We start from the raw sequence: 13,417 nt of genomic DNA on the forward strand, positions 1-13,417 counted from the left end.
AATTGATGGTTGAGCTGAGTTCTGAAGGAAGGCAGGGTTTTAAGAGGATGGAGGTAAGGAGAGTGTTTTGTGGGCATGGAGGAAAACTCTTAAAAAGATACAGAGATGGGAGATGGGATATTGCTTACCAGAAAGAACAAGGAGAGAAGTTTGGACAGAATGTGAAGGGGAGTAGTGTGTAATAAACCTGGGGAAAAGTATATTTGAGTCAGAATGTGAAGGACTTTAAATGACAGTGAGGAGTTTCTATTTCATTCTAGAAGGAATAGGGAGCCACTGAAACTTTATGAGCAGAGGAGTTACAGTGATACTGAGATAAATAACAGAGCCTAGACACAAATTCTATTTATTGCTTTAGCCTTCTGGTTTATCTTTCTTTTATGAGTCTATCCACTGTAGAACATAACTTCATTCAGCTGTCAAATTGATCTTACTAAACTGTGTGACTGACCATGTCACTCCCATTCAGTAAATTCCTTTGGTTCCCTATTGCCTCCAGGATCAAATATGTAATTTTCTGTTTGATTTTTAAAGTCTTCTATAACCTGGCCCCCTTCTACCTATTTAAGTTTCTTATACCTTACTCCCTTCCATGTACTCTGTAGGACAGTGACAGTGTCCTCCTTTCTGTTTCTAAAACAGGGTCCTCTGTCTCTACTCTTGAATGTTTTCACTAGATGACCCCCATGCCTGGATTGCTCTCTCCTCATCTCTTCATATCTTTTTGGTTTCCTTCAGATCTTAACTGAAGGCCTACCTTCTATAAGAAGCCCTTCCTCATTCTCCATTATGGAAGTGCTTTTCCTCTGAGAATATTCCAGTTTACTCATGTAGTTTTCATTTGAGAACGAGGGCTATTTTCCCCCCTTTCTTTGCATCCCTACCATTTACTTAGCACAATGGCTGGTATATATAAGCAAATACTTAATAAACACTTGTTGACTTGTTCAGAAGACAGAATAGAAGAAAAATCATTCTTCTGGCCTCATATCCTGTGTTGGGACTTTGTGTTCAGTTTGGAGTCTCCTAACTTCTGGTATTGTATGATCCTACTCTGTCTTATCTGGTGTCCTGCTGCAAGGTTCAGATTGACAGCATTGTGCTCCTGGGGTCACCCTTTGAGATCCCGTTCCACCTCTCTTCCATATTTCCTGCCCCGGCCACTTGTCTGTGAGTGGAAATTTGTGATCTTATGCTTGAAAGATGACTCATTGTGGTTTCTCTTTAGATTTTCCCCTCACTGCTTGTTTTGGGATTTGTCTGAGATATTTGTTAAGAGTAGTTGTCTGGAAAGCTGAACTGCCTTTTTTTCTTGTACTCTGGCATCTTGACTGGTCTATTTTTTAGTTGTATTCATCTAAGTTCTGAATCTATAGGTTGGCTAGCAGATATTTTGTACATTCTGTTATTTTGTGTGTGATGTTTTTTATTTCTATCTTACTGTTGACTTTTGTTGGATACATGCAACAGCATTCTTTTTTAAAAAATAATTTTAAATTAATGTTTTCTGTTTCTTATATCATCCTAGAATTCTGTGTATCCCTCCATTTCCTTAAGAGTCGAGTCATAGGAAAACAGTGGGTTTTTTGTTGTTGTTGTTATGAATAAGAGGGGGAAAATTAGCATAACTGATGAATCCATTGAGAAGATGTGAAAAATGTACAATTTGTGGACCTCCCACCTCCACCAAAGTATAGGTATGGTGGGATCTTCTCATATCTCATCAATTGAATCCTTCTTGATCTTCATAATTTTAATAATTTTCTTTTGATTTTTTGATGTTACCCTTTTTCTATTTAGATTGTTGTAGTTACTATGTATATTGCTTTCTTGCCTCTGCTTCACCCTGCATTAAAACATATAGTATTCATCACATACATCATTTCTTTTTTGTTGTTGTTGTTGGGTTTTTTTGGGTTTTTTTGTGGGGCAATGGGGGTTAAATGACTTGCCCAGGGTCACACAGCTAGTAAGAGTCGAGTTTGGGGCTGGATTTGAACTCAGGTCCTCCTGAATCCAGGGCCGGTGCTCTATCCACTGCGCCACCTAGCTGCCCCCTCATCATTTCTTTTTAGTACATTGGTATTCTCTTACATTCATGTACCACATTTTGTTTAGCCATTTCTCAATCCATGGGCATATACTTTGTTTTCAGTTCTAGCTATATTTTGGAGTATATGGGAATTTTTTTTCATATCGATGGCTTCCTTGGGGAAGCCCAGTTATAGTCTCTGGTTCAAACAGCATAGACATTTTAGTTACTTTATTTGCATACTATTTAGCATTTCTTTTGAGAACTTTCATACCATTTGGCCATTTACTGGGGAATGGCTATGAGTTTCATGCATATATTTTTTTAATTATATATCTTGTATACCAAACTTTTATGAGACAAATTTGATACAAAGATGTTTTTCTCTGACCACTTTCTTTTTTTAAATCCTAGATGCATTAAAGTTGTCTGTGCAAAAGCTTTTCAGTTTCAAGTAATCAGTTATCTATCTTATCTTTTGTAATTGCTTCTGTTTCTTTTTTGATTAAAATATCTCTTACCCATAGCTATCAGAAGTCAATGATTTGTTTTTCTTCTAATTTTTTTATAGTATGATCTTTAACATCAAGGTAAAAATCCATTTAGAATCTATTCTAAGCCTAATTTCTGCCAGATTGTTTCCCAGTTTTCCCACTAGTTTTTATTTTAATCTAATAGGGAGTTTTTCTCTGGGTAATTAACGCTTTTCACTTTATTAAAAACTGGGTTATTGAATTTCCTTGTTTCTGATACTCCCTTGTCTAGTCTGTTCTGTTGATCTTTCTGTTTTTTAACCAATAACTGATGGTTTTGATGACTACTGCTTTATAATGTAATTTGAGATCTTGAAGTGCTATTCCTCCTTAGTATTTACTTCTTTTCATCATTTCCCTTCATATTCTGGATCTTTTGTTTTTCCAAATAAATTGTTACTTTATCAAGCCCTGTAAAGTATCCTCTTTGTAATTTGAAATTAATTTTGATAGTATTATCTTTATTATATTGGCACACCCTAAGTGTGAGCCCTGAATTTTCCTCCAGCTACTTAGACTGTTCTTTAATTCTTTAAGGAGCTCTTTTTAATTGAATCTATACAAAAGCTTTTGTTTGCTTTGGGAATTTGACCATCAGTTATCTTATGCATTTTGTAGCTATTTGAATTGGGATTTCTCTTTCTCTTATTCCCATGTATTTTGTTATTATTATATAGAAATGCTGTTGATTTTTGAGACTAATTATCTCAGTGTCTTTATTGATTTCCTGGAGTTTTCAAAATAAACCATCATATATTATCAACAAACAGGATAGTTTTATCTCCTCTTTATTCCTTTAATTCCTTTCCCTTGTCTTACGGCTATTGCTAACATTTCTCCAACATTATCAAACAATAGTGGGGAAAATGCTTCACTTCTGTATTTATTGCAAAAGACTCTAATGCATCCCTGTTGCATATGATGCTTGCTATTGGTTTTAGGTAGATGCTTTTTGTGATATTAAAAAAAAAAAGGTCTTTCTGCCTATACTTTGTAGGGCTTTTAGCATAAAAGTGTTATACTTTGTCAAAGGCCTTTTCTGCTTCTATTGGGCAAATCATGTGTTTGGGATGTTTGGGGTTTTAATATGATTGATTATGTTGATTATTTTTCCAATATTGAACCACCCTTGCACCCCTAGAATACATCCCATTTGATTGGATTTTGAGTCAATATTCATTAGTGATATTGGCCTGTAGTTTTTCTTTATATGTTTTATCTTTTCCTAGTGTAGGTATTAGCCCAATATTTTTCTCAAAAAAGAATTCTGGTAGGCTTCTTTCTCAGTTTTTTGAGAATAATTTTTGAAGAGTGCCTACTAACTGTTCTTTAAAAGTTTGATAGCACTCTCCTGTGAGTTTTTCAGGTCTGAGGGTCTCTCCCTACCCTCCCCCCTTCCCCTTTGGTATAGTTTCTTTACAGCTAGATTCTCCCCCCTTCATAGAGTTCCTTTGCAGCTACATTTACTTCATTTTCTGTGCTTGAGTTAAAGATCTCTATGTGGTCATCTGATAGTTTGGATATTTTATATTTTTGAAGGTATTCTATTTATTTTGTTTTCAGTTTTATTAGTATATAAATGCATACTATGTAATGATTATTTTTCTCTCTTCTGTTTTGCTGTGATTTCACCATACTCATTTGCTATTTTATTGATTTGGGGTTTTTTACAATAAAATTTTGTAATAGTAACATATCACAGTTTGTTTAGATTCCACAGTTTGTTTAGTTTTGGTTTCTCCAAGTGATGGACATCTGTTTTCCTTAGAGTTATTTTTTATTACAAAAATGGCAGTGATAAATAATTTTGTACATATTTTCCTCCATCTTTGATCACGTTGGCTGTATATACCTTTTAGTAGTATTGCTGGGCATACTTTATTTACTCTTTTCCAACTAGGTAACACAATGGATAGAACTTTGGAGTTAGGAAGACTTGCCTTCAAATCTGACTTCAGACACTTAGTTAACTGTGACTTTGTGCAAGTCGCTTAACTTCTGTTTGCCTCAGTTTCCGCAACTGTAAATTGAGTATAACAATAACTACTTTGTAGGATTGTTGTGAGGATCAAATGAGATACTAGTGAAGCATTTAGCACAGTGCCCTGGCACTAGCTAGTATGTAAATGCTTATTACTTTCCTGTTATTTCCTTTTAAATATAACTCCAAATTGTTTTCCAGAATGTTTGGAGCAATTCATAGCTCCACCAAAAAATCAGATCTGCTCTGATTTGTATGAAGTGAAAACCTAGAGGAGGAGTTGTTGCTATAATTTTAATTTCTCATGAAGTAACTTTGTAAAAGATTACATAGTAAGCAATTGGCAGAATTGTTGTCTGCTGTATTGAATCCAGGATCCAGAGACTGTTTTTATTGTGAATAAAGGAGCTATTTCTCTGATGCTAGATGCCTTAGGTACAGTTAGTAAATCTCAAGGTAAAATTTGCTATGATAAATCACCAAGAATTTTGGAGTTAGAGGTTTTTTCTGGCTTTTCTGTCTTTAAAATTTTATCTAAATTTGTACTTGGGGGTCAGTATTGAGAAAATACATTCATTTTAATAGTGATTTAAAGATACCGCCAAGTGCAATAAGGTTAGACCCCCATGGTCATATTTTGTTTCTTTCCCTCTGTGATTTATGTTTCCACTTTGAATTACCTTTTAAACTCTGCTTGGATTAGATAATACCAGGTTTAAGATTTTATGATAAAGAGTCAATTAAGGAAAAGTAATGGTTTATTTGATTGATCCTCCTTCTCTATTAAAATTATTAATAAAATTTTAGAGCATTTGAAATTATTTTGATATATCTAATATATTTTTGCATTTTTTGTTTTTTGTTTTTTACAGTTTTGAAGCTATGAATCTTTTTGGGACAGTTCTAAATATGCATTATCAGTGCTGATGGGATAAGATCCAATATGAATGTGAATGATGTTGGAGGAAGACGACGCTTTGAGGACAGTGAGCACACATTACATATTTATCCTGGGACAATTTCAGAAGGCACTATCTACTGTCCAGTCCCAGCCAGAAAAAACTCAACTGCTGCCGAGGTGATAGATGCCCTTATTAACAGACTCCAGCTTGACAAAACAAAATGCTATGTTCTAGCCGAAGTGAAAGAATTTGGTGGGGAAGAATGGATACTCAATCCAACAGACTGTCCTGTTCAGCGAATGATGATGTGGCCACGGATGGCCTTAGAAAACAAATTGAGTGGAGAGGATTACCGATTCCTTCTGAGAGAGAAAAATCTTGATGGCTCCATCCATTATGGCAGTCTTCAGTCATGGCTCCGTGTTACAGAAGAGCGTCGGAGGATGATGGAACGAGGTTTCCTTCCTCAGCCACAGCAGAAGGACTATGATGACTTATGCAGCCTACCTGACTTAAATGAGAAAACACTTTTGGAAAATCTCCGAAACCGCTTTAAACAAGAAAAAATTTATACCTATGTTGGTAGCATTCTAATCGTTATTAATCCATTTAAATTTCTTCCTATTTACAATCCTAAATATGTCAAAATGTATGATAATCATCAACTGGGAAAGCTTGAACCCCACATATATGCTGTGGCAGATGTAGCCTACCATGCTATGCTTCAGCGCAGAAAGAACCAGTGCATTGTTATTTCAGGAGAAAGTGGTTCTGGGAAGACACAGAGCACAAACTTTCTCATTCACCATCTTACAGCTCTTAGTCAAAAGGGATTCGCCAGCGGAGTAGAACAGATAATTCTTGGAGCTGGACCAGTACTGGAGGTAAGACGAGTTGTAGAACTGTGGCACTGGTTTTGAATTTGTCACTTAACAAGTGGTAAGGCATTTTGCCATAGTTAGCAAATAATTGACAAAAGGTATCAAATAAAACATCATTTGCACTTTTACCTGTGAGTACCAGCATATCTTTAACCTGTCTACTGATTATTAGAACAGTTGTTGGGAGAGAGGTAATTCAGGCAGCACTGGAGCAATGGTAATGAAGCCTGTTACAAGAGATAGTGTTTTGGGGGTTGGATTTTTTCAAAGGGGATATCTAGGCACTGGAATATGCATGAGAAAGAAAACAAGTCATGTTTTGGCAAAAGGGGAGAAAGGTCAATTATATAGGTCAAAGGGACATATGCATTGTGTGAAGAGGATAGATGTATTTGTAAAATTGGTTATCCTGAATATTTGGTTTGTGCCTCTGTAATCCTGGTGTCTTTCCTAAGTACTGAAGCTATTTTTAAAAAGCAAGCCCAACACCACTTTACAACTAGATAGTATTACCTACTATTTTCTTATTTTAAAAATATGCTTTCAAAATAGTGTTATCAGACATTCAAAAGAAAAAAAGCAAACTTTTTTTGGTCTGGAGTAGAAGTAAAAGAAAGTAATATTATTATTTGGTTTTAAAACATATATTTGAAGTAAACTACTCAATCACAGATTGTTAAAGATGGAAAAAGTCCTGAGATTTAAGCTTGGTCTGATCGTTCTCAGAGTTTTTGTATTAGCAAGATCTCTATTTTAAACAAAACTTGTAAAACTGCGAGAACTTTGCAATAAAATATTTTAAAAGGATTTCTTAAAATGCCTTCGTACTAAGGGAAGGAAATAATATAAGGATGATGTGTAAAAATCTTCTATTTTTGAATCACTTTTATTCTGGATTTAAAGGTATTGTAAATAATTTATTGAGAATAAGATTGCCATAATATGCAGTATGATACTATATCTTTAAGGATGTTTCATATGATTTTCATTTTCTCCTTTACTTATATAAACAGATAAACTTGGAGCTTGTTATAGTTTATGATGTTTGCACTTTAAAATTCTAGATTTTGTTCTTAAGTTTGCCATGTTTTGTTTGTAAATTACCTTTGTAATTGTTTGAGAATCAGTAAGTGCTTATTAAGTGCCTACAAGCAAACTAATCTATACATGGAAGCTAGATACAGGATAAATGGAAAATAATTAAGAGGAGGATGGCACTAGAATTAAGTGGTTAGGGGACAGCTAGGTGGTGTAGTGGATAGAGCACTGGCCCTGGATTCAGGAGGACCTGAGTTCAAATCCAGCCTCAGACACTTAATAGTTACTAGCTGTGTGACCCTAGGCAAGTCACCCAACCCCAACTGCCTCACCCAAAAAAAAAAAAAAAAGAGTGGTTGGGAAAAGCTTCCTATAGAAGGTGGAGTTTTAGTTGGCTCCCTCCCCTCCAAACTGCCTTTTTAGATATTTCTCCCAGACTGATAAGAAAGGAGCCTAACAGCCTCTGTTCCACAAATGAATCAGGTTTTATTAATGAGAATAAAGTAAACAGCAAAGGTGAAATGAATAAAATCAAAGACAAGGGAATAGGGGAAAAGAAATACAGATAATCCCCCTAGCTCTAACCTAAGTCTGTTCAAAAGAGCAGAGTTTGTATTTTAACTCACCACCTGGGGCTTGTAGCTTCAATGGAAAGAACAGCTTACAGCCAGGCATGAAGGATATGTCTCTCACTGCTGCCGGTGCTCATGCCACCAGGAGGAGAGATAACTCCGGAAGAGCAGCGAGTTCCCTCAGCAAGTGTTTAATCTTCCTCCCCCAAAAGGGAGGTCCTTCAAAAACTGTCTTTGGAAAGTGGTTTCTCCTTCTGACCTCAGCAGCATATGTCACTTCAGGGCAGGCCCCTCCGAATAAGTCAGCCAAATTCCAATAATCTTAGCACAAGAGTCACCTACACAGAGATAATGGTTGAATCCATTGATGTTGATGAGGTCACAGGAAAGAGAGTATAGAAAGGAAAAGGCTGCCCAGAGTCTTAGGCAATACCTTTAGTTAGGATGATCTAGCAAAGGAGAATGAGAAGAAACAAAAAGGTAGGAAGAGAACTAAGAGAACTGTAGAATTATTTGTAGCTGAATTGTAACATATTTTCTGTTGATGTTAGTTGACATTTTGCAAATCTTTTCCCCCAGGAAGCTGGTTCCTTTCCCAAAAACCTTTAACCAATATTGTCATTGCACTGCTTTCTTTTACATGTTATAATTTAGAATCTTAGTGTTCATTTGAGTTTAGGATTAAAAGGATTCTATCTACTTCTGCTGTGTCTTCTCTAATGCTGTCTAGCCCTGGGTGGAATGAGGTTATTATTTGGGACTAAAGTAGAACTTAAAACTTGGCTGCTTTAGTTCCATTAAATTGCATAAAGTCTCAGAATTGGAAGGAATCTTACAGGCTTACTCGTCCAAACCCTGCCTGAGTAGTACCTGAGTCTAAACCCTACCTGAGTTCCATTTGAACACCTTTAGTGATGGGGGGAAGTTACTACCATGTGAGACAGACCATTTCACTTTTTGGACAATTGTAATTATTAGGAAGCTTTTCCTTACATAAAGCTTTAGCTTTCCTACTTTCCTGTAACTTACACTCATTGGTCCCAGTTCTGCTCTTTGAGGCTAAATAAAACAAGTTCAGTTCCCCCTCATGTGTTACAGCTCTTCAAAAATTTTAAAAGAGTGATCATCCCCTTTGTCTTACCTTCTCTTGATCCTTAATTGATATGGTTTTGAGTTCCCTCAACATCTTACTGATAATAGTTAGCACTCACATAGCACTTTAAGATTTGCAAAGCACTTTACCTATAATTCCTTTGATCTTCATAACAACCCTGTGGTAGGTACTATTATTATCCACATTTTACAATTAAGGAAACTGAGACCAAGAGCAATTAAGTCACTTGCCTAGCATCACACATCTAATAAAGTTGTCAGGCAAAATTTGAACTCAGCTCTTCCTGTTTCCAAATTTTATGCTCACTTCACTGGACCACTTAGCTTCATCTTGTGTTCTTTCTCTGAATGCCTTTCTCTTCCCATGTTGTTCATTTCCATTCATTTAACTCATTGATCTTGAGTTAATACTGTTTGTGAGGTGTACTAGGTTATGTGATCGCAAAGATATATAAAGACTTGGTCTTTTCTCTCAAAGATCTTGCCGTCCTGTAGGAGGAATAAGGCATATAAATGAATAAATATAATACAAGGAAATATCTAGTAAATGACAACAATGGTACAGTCTGCTGCAGGGCAAAGTTACTAGGAACCTCATTGCTTTGCCACTTGTTTTGTGGTAGTGTCAAAACATCTTCAGCTTCCAAGGCAGAAATGTGAAAATAAGGGCACATTTTCTACCTGTTCATTGTTAGTTGGCCTCTTCATCTCTAATCTGCATTTATGGTATTTCTGTCTGGGTCTTGCTCCTGGTTTCTCAAGACTGGTTGACTCTTTAGTTTCTTTTACAGTTTTGTTACTCTCCGCAGCTCCCCTTAATGTTTCTGCCCTGTTTCCTTTTCCCACTCTTCCCTCTGGAACCTTGATTGTCTACATTATTTTTTCATACCAGAATTTGCTTTGCCCACAATGAGATTCTTTGGCATTTGGCTTCTTTAGTTAGCTAGGCCCTGCGTTATTTCATTTGTCTAACAGATTAGTAACTTGTGACAAAGGGGTAGCACAAGAACCCTTTAGCCCTCCCTGAATTTGTGCACATGTATGTGTGTGTGTGTATCCTTAAAGGAATCTTTCATGGGAGACAACTTGTTAGAGTAAGGTCTTCAAGGTGGTATTTTGCTCTACTAAATCAAATGCTTTTTTTTCTTTTTTCTTTTCTTTTCTTTTTCTTTTTCTTTTTTTTTGCGGGGCAATGAGGGTTAAGTGACTTGCCCAGGGTCACACAGCTAGTAAGTGTCAAGTGTCTGAGGCTAGATTTGAATTCAGGTACTCCTGAATCCAAGGTTGTTGCTTTGTCCACTGCGCCACAAATCAAATGCTTTTTAAAGTAATAAGTTTAATAGATTGATGTATTCTCTACATCTTGGTTTTATAATACCTTTATCAAGGATGCTCTTGATATATTTACAGATTATCCCACTAAAATGTTAGGTAAATGGGAAAGTAAGTCTATAAATCCATTGTTATTAACATTCTTTTGGTTACTTTTTGGTAATAATAAAGTAAAATATAAAAATATGATTTTTTTCCTACCTTATCTTCATTCTTTCAGATTGAACCCTCAAAATACTAAAAATTGTTTCTCCTCTTAATCAACTTCCTCTGTTTATATATGTGGTCTAATACAGCCTTTCCTTAATTGTTATTTCAGCTACTTTTCTAAGCACACCCTGTTCTTAAGAGTCCCCTATATGGTGATTCTCCTGTCCTTGATTGTGTGAAGTTGTAAAAATCTGCAGATTTTTTCATGTATATTGTCTTCTTAGTTTTATTCTTAACTACACTTGGAATGGTTAGATCTCTAACCAACTTCCCTTCAATTGGTTTTCTTCTCCACTACTTTTCTTAGTTATATTAGGGGATGTTGCTCATAATATTTTGCCATACTTCTGTAAGAATTAACAATTGAGAATTTTAATCTGGTGGTGTACTTGGTAATTTATCTCTTTGCTTGGCAAATAAACCAAATAATTACTGACTAAGGTGATGGAGGGGCGCTTTTAAAATTCTCATTGTTATGGTAATTGACTGATAGTGATTGAGCATTTTAATGCAAATATTATAATTGCTATCCATTTGCTTTCTTCTTTCAATTTCCCATTTTTTGGTATTGATAATTTGTATCAATATGTCGGGGTAGAGTTTATAAATTGCATGCCATACCCTTTTCTCATTTTATTTCTTGTAGTTTAGCATTAGCTTGGATCTTTGCTATACTGGTAGTTTGACTATATGATTCATTTAGTTACTTTACTTTTAATTGATTCCTTTAAACATACCCATCTCTCTCCCACTTTTTTTTTTTTTTTGGCGGAGCAATGAGGGTTAAGTGATTTGCCTGGGGTCACTCGGTTAGTAAGTGTCAAGTGTCTGAGGTCAAATTTGAACTCAGGTCCTCCTGAATCCAGGGCTGGTGTTTTATCCACTGTGCCATGCAGCTGCCCCTCCCACTCTTAAAAAACTCTTTACTCTTGCTTCTCCCAGGTAGCTATTATACTCTTATTTCTCCTCCTCTTTGTGGCCAAATACCTTAGAGAAAGCCATCTACATCAGGTGCCTCCGCTATTCTCTTGTTTTCTTCTAAACCCTCTGACAGTCATTTAACTAAAGCTTCTCTCTTGAAAGTTGCTAGTGTCCTCTTAATTGTCAAATCCATGGCCTTTCCTTAATCTTCATTCTTCCTCCATACTCTGTATCATTTGATACTATTGATCATCTCCTCCTGGATATACTCTCATTTTTCTACGTGTTCATGACATTGCTCTCTCCTGATTTTCCTCCTCTGACCAACTTTCTTTTCAGTTTCCTTTGCTAGTCTTAATTTTTCTTATGCCTCCTAATTATGAGTGACTACCAAGACTTTGTCGTGGCCCCTCTTCTCTTCTCCCTTTATACTCTCTCACTTGATATCATCAGCTTCAATGGGTACAGTTATTATCTCTCTACAGATGATTCTCAGTTCTATATATCCAGTCCTAGGTTATCCTTTAATCTAAAGTGCCATATCACCTTGCCTTTTGGACATCTCAAACTAGATGTCCTATAAGTAATTTTTGGTTTTTTGCGGGGCAATGGGGGGGGGGGTTAAGTGACTTGCCCAGGGTCACACAGCTAGTAAGTGTCAAGTGTCTGAAGCTGGATTTGAACTCAGGTCCTCCTGAATCCAGGGCCGGCGCTTTATCCACTGCACCACCTAGCCGCCCCTGTCCTATAAGTATTTTAAACTTAGCATATCCAAAACAAGATTCATTATTTTTCTTTCTAAACCTTCCCTTCTTAATTTCCCTATTACTTTTGAGTGCACCAACTCCCCAACCACACCTCATTCAGTGAGACTTACAATTTTGATGTCATTTTCAGCTTCTCACTCTCACCCCACATATCTAATTCATTGCCAGTTTTTTCCTTTACCTTCTCAGAATCGCTCTTGTACATCACACAGCTAGAACCCTATTTCAAGCCCTTTTCACCTCTGGTCCAGGCTGTTAAAATAATTGGTTTCTCTTCCTCAAATTTCTCTCCAATCCATTGTCTACTCAGCTACCAAAGTAATCTTAATAAAATGTAGCTTTGACCATGTGACAATTTCTGACACCCCCCCCCCCTTCCCCACTTAATAAGCCTCAGAAGCTGTTGTTTCCAGGATCCCATTTGGCATTTAAGCTCTTCATAACCCTTCCTTTACCTACTGTTTCAGTCTTTTTATGCTTTACTCCTCTCAACCTAATCTGTAGTCTAGCTACATGCTAATTCTTGAACAAGATACCATGTCGCCCATTTCCATGCCATTGTACTGCCTGGCTGCCCTCCATGTCAGAGTACTCCTGCTTCTCACCCGTATCTCATACCTTCTCTGGCTTCCTTCAGCACTCAGCTCAAATTCCACCTTCTACATTAGGCTTTTCCAGATCCTCCGCAGCTGCTAGTGCCTTTCCTTCTTGAGATTACCTTACATTCATAGTTATTTGATTGTCTTACATTTTAATATGGAGAGAGAGAAAATAAAGTGGTAGAATGCTGGTTCAAGTGGATACTACCTTTTTGCTTTTTGGCTGCTCAATCGTACTTTAACATTTTTTATATCATAAAAGTATTTTATTATTTTCCAGTTACATGTTAGTTTTCAACATTTGTTTTTATAAGATTTTGAGTTCCAAATTTTTCTCCCTTCCTCCCTTCCCTCCCAAGACAGAAAGCAATCTGATATAGGTTATATAAGTACAATCACATTAAACATTTCTCCATTAGTCATGTTGTGAGGGGCAGCTAGATGGCGCAGTGGATAGAGCACCGGCCCTGGATTCAGGAGGACCTGAGTTCAAATCAGGCCTCAGACACTTAACACTTACTGGCTATGTGACCCTG

General features: G+C 36.4%; 1 protein-coding gene across 1 annotated transcript in view; it reads left to right on the forward strand.

The window, feature by feature from the left end:
• MYO9A (myosin IXA) overlaps positions 1-13,417 on the forward strand; it is a 302,278-nt gene that overhangs the window by 59,461 nt on the left and 229,400 nt on the right. The window contains exon 2 of the mRNA XM_043982938.1: positions 5,419-6,332. Within this exon, the coding sequence (XP_043838873.1) occupies positions 5,490-6,332 (843 nt within the window). The 5' untranslated portion in view covers positions 5,419-5,489. The remainder of the gene's footprint in view (positions 1-5,418; positions 6,333-13,417) is intronic.

Source organism: Dromiciops gliroides, chromosome 2 (assembly GCF_019393635.1).
Source record: "Dromiciops gliroides isolate mDroGli1 chromosome 2, mDroGli1.pri, whole genome shotgun sequence".
NCBI lineage: Eukaryota > Metazoa > Chordata > Mammalia > Microbiotheria > Microbiotheriidae > Dromiciops > Dromiciops gliroides.